General features: G+C 35.3%; 1 protein-coding gene and 1 pseudogene across 1 annotated transcript; both read left to right on the forward strand.

The window, feature by feature from the left end:
• Positions 1-4,910: 4,910 nt before the first annotated feature.
• On the forward strand, positions 4,911-5,450 carry LOC128282144 (putative disease resistance RPP13-like protein 1; annotated as a pseudogene).
• A 778-nt stretch (positions 5,451-6,228) lies between these two features.
• LOC108465283 (putative disease resistance protein At3g14460) lies at positions 6,229-8,451 on the forward strand. The gene is made up of 2 exons (XM_053020317.1): positions 6,229-7,350; positions 7,585-8,451. The coding sequence occupies exons 1-2, from the start codon at positions 6,229-6,231 to the stop codon at positions 8,449-8,451; spliced, it is 1,989 nt and encodes a 662-aa protein (XP_052876277.1).
• The last annotated feature ends 1,931 nt before the right edge of the window (positions 8,452-10,382 follow it).

A 10,382-nucleotide genomic window follows, 5' to 3' on the forward strand; every position in this document is an offset into this window, starting at 1 on the left:
TAATAGTTCTAGACACAAGCACCGTAGCTAGCTAAACACGTATAGGGAATTGCAATTCTATATAATTACATGAAAGTGTAATTACTATTCTAATAGTTACACTTTCCTTCAATTATTTTATGTTGTTCAAATAGACTTTAAAAGACTAGATTTGTTATTATGCTAATAAAAAAAAAAGACCACTTCAATATTCTATTAATAATTTAATGGGAAAAGTGAACAAAACATTAAATGTGATTAACGTTAGTGATTTTTGGAATTAAGTCATTGGTGCCCAAAACAATTGTAACGCCCCAATTTTCGCGAATTCTGTGAATGTTGGCATAGGTTTAATTATGTTAGTGGGCCTCTAGACGGCCCAAGCTTAAGATAGAACCCGGTAATTTTAGTTAATTTTTGTTCCATAAGAAAAAGGGAGTGAAATTATGAAATAGGACCTATGTGAAAATGTTTGAAAATGCTATAGGCAAATTTGTAGTGGCCAAATAAATAGTAGTCAAAATAGGAGGATTTGCATGTCAAATTCCCCACTTTTAATGTAGTGGCCAGCCAAGGTGATGGATAGTTGATAATGTATGCATTTTAGCATTTTAATAGTTAATGAATGATGGGCATTAGCATTTTAATAGTTAATGAATGATGGGCATTAGCATTTTAATAGTTAATGGATGATGGGCATGATAAGCATTATGGGCATATTTTTATTGGAATTATGGCATGAGTATGGCACAAATATTAGTATATCATTTATGTGTCATAAAATGTTGAGTGATAAGAATAACAAAAGGAAGCATTCTTTGTTCTTCATAGCTGAATTTGAGAGAGAGAGCAAATAGGGGAGGAAACCCTTGAATATTCGGTCACTAGGAGGGGGAAAAATTGAAGGTAAGTTCTTGGTACTTTGCTTCTATCTTGATGTTCATGAGTTATTCTTGATTCTACCCTAACTCATGAAGCATATTTTAGTTTTTGGTTGTTGTTTCATGTTCTTTTGATGAAAAATGGAAGATAGGTGAAGTTGAGCCAAACAAATGATCATGCATATGCCTTAGATGCTAAAGGGAAAAATCGGCTAACATGTTGTGCTTTTAAATGATGAAATGGAGATTATACTTAAGTAAAATCATAGATATGTGATGATTGATTGGTGATATACATGTTTAAATAACAAGCATGCAAGTTAGATGTGAAAGAGTGATTTGGTAATAAATCTGCTTGGGACAGCAGCAGTAACGTGACTTTGGAAAATCACCATAAATTGTGGGAGATGAATTAGAAGCTGAATAAATTATGTAATTAAAGCTTATTGAGTCTACTTTCTAATGAAATAAACAAGAACATATTTTGAATTCTGTACAATGAGAAATTTGATTCGTAATGAAGAGTGGTCAGATTAGTCAAACAGTGAAACATGGGAAACTTTGAGAAAAATCTGGTATTGATTGGCTAAACCAAAAATACTGAAAATTTTATGGATAGAAGATATATGAGTCTATTTTCAGGAAAAATTAACGGAACCTGATTTGGAGTTTCGTTGCTCCATTTATAAATGATTTAGTGACTGTTGCTCAGGAAGACAGCTTTCAGTGAAATTATGATTATGTGGTAAACATTGACAAAAATTTGTTAATGAGTTGCTTATTGATTTCTTATAAGCTTACTATGATCTGTAGGTGTGGTTGGTCAAATATTGTAAGGGGTTAATACGTAGTTTGTATTTGAATAGTTAGATTAACGTGTTAGTAATCCAATTGTAGGAGGTTCGTGTGTGGATCTCGTCAAGATATCGTCATAAGCAGTGTGTAACTAACACCCTCTTTCTTAGTCTAGATCGGCAAAAGTCGAAAAGCCGAAATGCCGAAAACCGGTATTTTGTAGATTTGCGAGTGTACGAATGCTCGTGAGGTAAATTGATTAATGTTTTTGGTAAGCTGCAAAATTTGGACTGCAAAGTGCATGATTTCTGTGCCCTCGATATTTTTGGGCTTAATGGGCCAAAATTAGAATGATGGGCCAACAGCCCAATTCGGTAAGAACCCTCGGTAGTGATTCTGTTAGTACGTGAAAGGTAGGAATATGCATGAAAAACCCTAAAATAGATAAATTACTGAAATACCTTTAAAAGTGGAAATTTTACAGTTTTACCCCTAGGAGATAAATTACCGAAATACCCCTAGGGTTAAATTGACCTAAATGCATGTTTGACTGTTGTTATTTACTGCATGCCATGTTGTTATTATCTGATGCATGGGACTGGGATATTGATGGAGGAAGTACTGAAAGTGGCTTGTCCACGTACTGGAGGCTTTGCCTCAATTATTGATAATGAGCAAGCAAGGTGCAGAATGTGGAGTGTTGGGCTGGGTGGGTTGAGCTATTCCCCACATGGAGTGTATGGCTGGTGCAGGTGGAGTGTAGTGGTTGGTGGGTTGAGTAGTCTCCCAAATGGGCTTGCATATGTTTCTTGATGTTGCATGTATTTTAAAATGGGCCTATGGGCCATCATTATCTGAATAAGGGCTAAGGCCCGGTTTATTGTAATCTGAAAAGGGCTCGGCCCAATATCACTTTATTACTGAATGGGCTTAGGCCCAATGGGCTTGAGTGACTTGGGCTTTGAATGGGTTTTCCTTACACTGAGTTTCCCCAAACTCCCCTTCTTTAACCTTGCGGTGAGCCTTGATGTGGGTGACTTGGAGCGGAGGGATTGAGTGGCCTTGGTGAATACTTTTGGGTTGAAAAAAAAAGGACTGGTTTTCTTAAGTTATTTTAATTACTATTTAATTTTTGGGTTGTAATAAGGCCATTTTAACTTTATTTTCTTATTTGATTTTTCTGGGATTATATTATTAAAACAACTTTAAATTGATGGATACTAATTCAAATGGGCTAGACTTAGGGCATGATTTCAAAACGATACTTGTTTTTTTTTTTTGAAAATAACACGACGTCACGAATATTCGATTTACCAAAGAGATTTCAACTTGTTATAACCAAGTGTGGCAATGGATATGGACATGTCTAGGATTGGATCCAATCGGAGAGCTTGGTACTTAAGCAGCCTTCATGGCTCACCTCTTCTGTTATGGATACCTACCTGGTGCCCAGCTTCCATTCACTTGGTTAGTTTGACAAAAGTTGGCTTTTTAAAACACTAAAAAGGGAACACGGGTTTTTGACTTCAAAATGGCACGTCAGATTCGGCCTTAACGTCTAGGCCGGGTTTGGGGTGCTACAACAATGACATACTAATATTAATTATAATAGTGTAATTTATTATTTTAAATTTCTTTTAAAGTTTAAAAAAATAATTACAAATATAATTGGAATAATAGTAAAAAAATATACAATCAGATAAGTGCGAACCTGACTCCATCGCCCATTTTGCACACCTTTTATTATTAAGGCCAGTTCTGCATTACTTTTTAAAAACACTTCTGGCTCCAAAAGTACTTCTGGCTCCAAAAGTACTTCTGGAAGAAAAGTCTTGAAACAAGCTATTTTATTTGAAATTTTAGCTTTTGAAGTGCTTTTAAAAGCACTTTTGAAAAAGAGAAGTTAAAATTTTAGCTTTTCCTCTCCCAAAAGTACTTTTAGTGATTAATTATTTTTCACCCTCTACTAACATAGTACTTTCTTTTTTTCTTGATACTTAATTACAAATATGTTAAAATCATTAATTAAAAATAAAAAATATTTTTAAAGTACTAATTACAAATATTTAATAGTTATATTTAAATATTTAAAATATAGTTTATATATTCTAATTAAATTTTATAAATAATTAATATTTATTGCTTAAAATATTTAAAATTTATATTTTATATATTAAAATATTAACAAGAAGTTATAATAATTTTTTATATTCTTACTAAAATATTATAATATTAACTAATTTAAATATTATTTAAATGCATATTTGTTACTTGATAATAACATATTTAAAATAGACATTTTATTTCTCAAAAACACTTTTGACAAGAATACTAAACACTTAAATTTTAAACTAAACTTTTAAAAATACTTCTAAAAGTATTTTTCACAATATTTTAAAAATACTTTTTAAAATCATTGTCAAACTAGACATTAATTTCGCTGGGAGCCAAGCCAACTAACGCATGCTGCTAAATTATTGTACTCCACATTTCTTTATTGCTCACCACCCTTTTCTCAACCTTTGCTCGTACCTACAATCAAATCAAATACCAAACTTCATTCACTTCCATCTACCTTTGCTCAACACTCTTTTCTCAACCCTTCTCTACTCTTATTTCTTGCAACAACGCAACCATGCCTTTTCTTCAAGCCTTGTCCGCTATTGGAGAAGTTTTTGTCTCCAAGCTCATTGACTTTTTCCTTGACAAGCTCGCCTCATCCGACCTCCTGGAATTCGCTACTGAAAAACAGGTTCGTGAGGAGATCCAAAAGTTGGAGAATGAATCAAGCAGATCCGTAGGGTGCTTGATGATGCAGAAGAGAGACAATTGAAAGAGCAAGCGGTGAAAGATCGGTTGATCGACCTCCAAAACTTGGCATTCGATGTGGAGGATGTTCGGACGAGTTTGCAACCGAAATTGACAGCGCGATCGATGATGGAACGTCGAGGCAGCTCATGTAAGAGACCCACACTCAATATTCCTTCTTCATTCAATGATGTTCATTTAATGAGAGATATAATGTCCAAGATAAGAGATCTTACAGCCAATTTGAAAGATTTGGAACCTCAGAGAAACAAGTTAGAGTTAAGAATGACAGCTTGCGAAAGACCCACAAGACTAGAACAAAGACTGCAGCCTACTTCTTTGGAGATTGAAAATCATGTGTATGGCAGAGACAAAGACAAACAGACAATTCTTGATTTGCTCTTGAAGAGTGATGACGAAAGAAATTTTGTAATTCCCATCGTTGGGATGGGTGGGATTGGTAAGACAACCCTTGCCCAGCTTGTTTACAACTATGCTTCCATTCAACATCATTTTCACCTCAAAGCATGGGCTTGTGTTTCTGATTATTTTGATGTTTTGAGAATAACGAAAGAAATCTTGCAATCAATCACTTCCGTGTCATGCAATGATAATGATCTGAATATAATTCAAGAAAAGTTACAGAAGGAGTTGTCCGGGAAAAAATTCTTAATCGTTTTAGATGATGTCTGGAATGAGAATTATCATGACTGGACTGTCTTACAATCTCCTTTCAAAACGAGGACTCAAGGAAGCAAAATTATTGTGACAACAAGAAACCACGGTGTTTCATCAACAATCGGTGCCTTGCATGCTCATTCCTTAGAGCTTTTGTCACTAATGATTGTTTGTGCATTTGCTCAACATGCATTGGGAGCAAGGGACTTTGAAGGACATCAAGCCTAAAGGAAGTTCTTTGAGAAGATAGTGAGAAAATGCAACGGTTTGCCTTTAGTCGCTAAAACCCTTGGTGGCTTATTGCACTAATGTAGACCTTCATGCTTGGGAAGATGTATTAGAGAGTGAGATATAGAAGCTATCTAAAGATCAGTCAAGTATAATCCCAGCTCTACAGCTAAGCTACCATCATCTTCCTTTACATTTGAAGCGATGCTTTATGTATTGTGCCATTATTCCCAAGGACTGTGAATCTGAGAAGGAAGAAATAATCTTATTATGGAGGGCACAAGGGTTTCTACAAGAAGCACGAGATAAATAGTGCATCCATAATTTGGGTCACAAGTATTTTGAAGACCTAGTGTCAAGATCCCTTTTGCAAGTGTCCATCAACAATAATTCTCGATTTGTTATGCATGATCTCATTAATGATTTGGCCCAATCAGTGGCTGGAGAAGTATGCTTTAAAATAGAAGGTAGTCAACAAATTTCGAAACATACTCGCCATTTATCTTACATTGCTGAGAGGTTTGACGGCACCAAAAAATTTGAAGGCATTTATGAAGCGCAACATTTACGAACCTTTCTTCCATTAAGGTTTTCTTCGGTGTTTCGAACTCGTAACTTTCTAACCAATCATGTCCTAACGAATTTGTTGCCAAACTTGTGATGCTTAAGGGCACTTTCTTTGGAAGGGTACCAAATCACCATGTTACCAGAGTTTGTGGGAGATTTGAAAATCTTAAGGTACCTAAACTTTTCTCACAATGAAGTTATAAAATGCTTGCCTGAATCAGTTAGTACCCTTTACAATTTAGAAACCTTTTTATTAAAGGGGTGTGATAACCTTGAGAAGTTACAGTCAGAGATGGAAAAGTTGGTCAACCTATGCTATCTTGATATCACTGGTGCAGATAAATTAGAAAGCATGGCAAGCAATGTTAGCATGCTAACTAATCTTCAAAAACTTTCCATTTTTGTTTTGGGTAAAGAGAAGGGACATAAAATAAGGGAGCTAATGAATTTGTCAAATCTCAGGGGTGAACTTTGTATTTCAGGATTACAGAATATAGCTGAGCCTCGAGATGCATGGATAGCTAGATTATCTGATAAGTCTAGAATTGGGAATTTAAAATTGCAATGGAGCAAAGACTTTGTGAATAGAAGAGAAGAAGTCGAGAAAAAGGTGTTGGATGGACTTCAACCTTTTAAGAAGCTCATGGAGCTCAACATTAAGTTCTATTATGGTGAAATGTTGGCAAATTGGGTGGGAGATTCATCCTTCAATTGTTTACAATCTTTATGCCTTGATGGTTGTATAAATTTATTGTCATTGCCATCAATTGGGAAATTGCCATTGTTGAAAAAGGTACGTATTAAAGGATTGCGCAGTGTAAGGACTGTGGGAGTTGAGTTCTTTGGAGAGAAAACGACCAACACATTTTCTTCATTGGAGATTTTAGAGTTTGAGGGCATGCTTAATTGGGAGAAGTGGATCTTGTGTGAAGTTAATGAGGAAGCTAGGAAATTCCCTAAACTTCGTGAACTCTTTATTGAAAATTGTCCCTTATTGTTAGGGAGTATGCCGGAATACCTTCCTTCTTTGAAGAAACTTGCAATTCGTAGGTGCGGGAAGTTGATAATTTCTGTTCAAAACTTTCCATTGCTTTCAGAATTAGAAATTCACGGTTGCCACGAGGTAATTTATAAAGGTTTTGCAGATTATAGCTCTATAAAAAGGATCTCGTTTGGAAGGATTTCCAAGTTTAGTTGTGCAGCAGAATGCTTGAGGTTAAGATCAATAAAAGTGGAATTGTTTGAGATTGTTGATTGTGAGGAGTTGTGCCCTTCTCAAGAGAACAATTGGGGATTGCTAACTCAGTCCATTTCCCTCAAAAATTTGAGAATTTCCAATTGTCCGCAACTTGTATCCATAGGAACAGAAGAGGAAAGAGAAGAATTGATGCAATTGAAGATCCCTTCTAGCATTGTAAGAATGAGAATAAATAATTGTGAAAGGCTAGAAAAACTATCGACAACCTTGTACTCCCTCACATTACTTATGGAATTAAAGCTTCTCCGTTGCCCAAAATTGATTTCTGTTGTAAGAAGCAATTTGCCTTTGAATCTGAAAGTGCTAAGCATTAATAATTGTAACAATTTGCAATGTTTGTTGTTGGATGCAGGAGAGGACGTTGACTCCAACAATGCATGTGTTCTGTAGGAGTTGCAAATTTACAGTTGTAAATCTCTAAAGAGAATAAATAGAAGTGAGTTGCCCTCCACACTGAAAACACTTAGAATAAAAAAGTGTCCAAAGCTAGAGTCCATATCCCAAGAAATTCAAGATAACTCTTCTCTTGAATCTATTGAAATCTATGGATGTGATATGCTTAAGGGTTTACCTCAAGGATTGAACAAGCTCAAGCATTGCAAGCGCATATGGATAAATAATTGTTCAAATTTGATTTCCTTAGGAGAGAGTGGTTTGCCCACCACAAACCTTGAAGTGCTCCGCCTTTACTCTTGTAGACGTCTCCAAGCTTTGCCTGGGAATATGCACAGTCTCAACGCTCTAAAAAAATTAGAAATAAGGGATTGTCCAAATGTGACATTCATTCTGGAAGAGGGGATTCCTACCCATCTCACTTCGCTTAGAATTGGTGGACCCAATATCTGGAAGGCAATACTTGAGAGGGATTTGCATACACTCACTTGTCTTAAATCTCTCTCCATATCAAATGGGTGTCCGGATGCTGTGTCATTTCCTCAAGATGAGATAGGAGTCACACTGCCCTCCTCTCTCACCCATCTCTGCATCTCGGATTTCCCAAAACTGGAGAGCCTATCCTCCAATGGCTTTCGCAACCTCAGTTCTCTCCAGTACTTGACTATCGAAAATTGCCCAAACCTCAAGACTCTTCCGGGAAACAACATGCTTTCTTCGCTTTTGGAGCTAAATATCGTGGGGTGTCCAATGATGGAAGAACGGTGCAAAAGGGATAAAGGACCTGAGTGGTCCAAAATTACCCACATACCTTATGTTGCTATTAGGGCTCAGACACAAGTTCTTCAGAGAAACAATAATTGATGAAGCAAATTTTCAGGTATGTCACTTTGGGTTCATGATATCCAATACAAAATTTATTTTATTGATTATTTTCTTTTACAATTATAGTCCTATTCTATAACTAGAAAAACAAAATATATGGTCCCTTGGCTGGGTCAGGAATATTATTATTTTAAAATAGGAGTTATTTTAAGATTCACTGAAAAATAGAATAATTAATTTTTGTAATGGTTTCAATTAGCTAAGTCAAGTGAAGCACCAAAAAAACAACAAAATTTTGTTTTACCCTATTATTTATTATTCATTCCAAGGTTCTAACCATTAATTCCTGCTATTTGAAATACCGGCATATTGAATCTATTTATGGATTTTGCTTTTCTCTAGCCTGTTATTATTGATGTTATTGTCCAGCCGGCAATGCCTTGCTGCTGTTTATATCCTAATGTTAAAGGACTAAAATGTTTACTTGGCACTGATGAAGGAATTGCATTGCTCCTCTGATACTGACCTATGCATGAATATCCTAATATATTGCTATTTGGTCATGTGAAAGTTGAGAGATTATGATGCAACTTTTTTAACACGGCTTCATATATTTTGTTCTTGCAGTTGTTCCTCCGTTAAATGTGACGAAACAGCCTTTCCAACCAAATGATGCAAAACTGATGAAGAACTAAAGATCATTGATGTTAGTTTAGCAGGAATTTGGCCGACAATCAGAGGATGTCACAGGTTTATGATAAATGGAAATACTCCTGAATTTATTTGTTATTAAGAGTAATTTGGCTGAAATCCAATGAAGAGGATGTCTGAGGTATATGAATTTATTTGTAACCTTTAGAATTTGCTAATTAGGAAAACTTAGATAAGCTCTCTTATTCCTAAATTATTTGCATGTTCAAATATATATATCGCTTTAATTGATAGGTGTTTGATAACTTTCTTGGGTTTCACATCATTTGATTAGTTATCAACTAATGAAAGCCCTTTGACCAAAACATGCAGGACTCCTTGGGAAAATGCAGACCTTTTCTCAAGCGAAAGGGTTGAGCTAATTTCATAGGCTTTTGCTTGGATGAGCTTTACATGGGTACGCTTCCATTATACCAAAAACTTTTGTTTTTCATACCGTGCCTCTAATACCGTATAGCTATTTACACTTTGAATCTTTGTTTGCAGACACTTATGACAGTGACTACAAGGCTCGTGTATGTTAGTTTTGCATGATTGGATTTGTTACCAATGGCTGTAGCTTGTGGATCCTCGGCTTCAAAGTCTGTCTCTATTGTTGGAATTTCTCTTTCTTTATTATGTTTAGGAATAATCACTTCTCGATGATAGTTAAGCTAGAGTTATGTATTTATTGTGATCATGTAGCCGCAATTTTATATTATAGTGAAGTTTTTCAGTGGGCTCTTGAGTCCCGTGGTTTTTACTCTTTGATTTAAAAAGATTTTCCACGTAAAAATTGTATCTCGTGATTGATGCTTTGTGATTATTCTTGGCTGCTTCTATGTTTTATGGAGAATATTTAAAGTTATTTGTGCTCTCGTAATCGCCGGAAAAAAGCTGCAGTTATGCTTGCATCTCTTCGGTTGTGGAGCAGAGCATTCTACGAAAATAAATAAAGAATAAAACATTATCAGGCATGAGAAGCTGCAAATCAAACTTCACATCTGAGACTGAATTCTCTTTGATTCACTGATGTCTAGTATTTGGTATTGGTAAACCTCAAAATTACATTTTTTTAAAGAAAAAATGAATACATAAGAAGTCCTCCATCTCCTACAATTATAAAATGAATCATTTTCTTAAATATAATTTAGTCATAGTATAACATCTGTTTAAAATAAAGTATGTGTAACTAACTTACAGGATAACCAGCAGACTGCAATTTGATAGAAACAGCCGAATGAAACCATGGAAGAAGCGAAGAACTACTCCAGAAGCTT

Source organism: Gossypium arboreum, chromosome 10, assembly GCF_025698485.1.
Source record: "Gossypium arboreum isolate Shixiya-1 chromosome 10, ASM2569848v2, whole genome shotgun sequence".
Classification (NCBI taxonomy): Eukaryota; Viridiplantae; Streptophyta; class Magnoliopsida; order Malvales; family Malvaceae; genus Gossypium; species Gossypium arboreum.

Bases quoted from the DNA above. Each gene is read 5' to 3' on its own strand.
- LOC108465283 (XM_053020317.1), top strand. From the start codon at position 6,229: ATGGAAAAGTTGGTCAACCTATGCTATCTTGATATCACTGGTGCAGAT. The intron at 7,351-7,584 runs GTAAGAATGAGA...TGTGTTCTGTAG, and splicing joins TGAAGATCCCTTCTAGCATT to GAGTTGCAAATTTACAGTTG.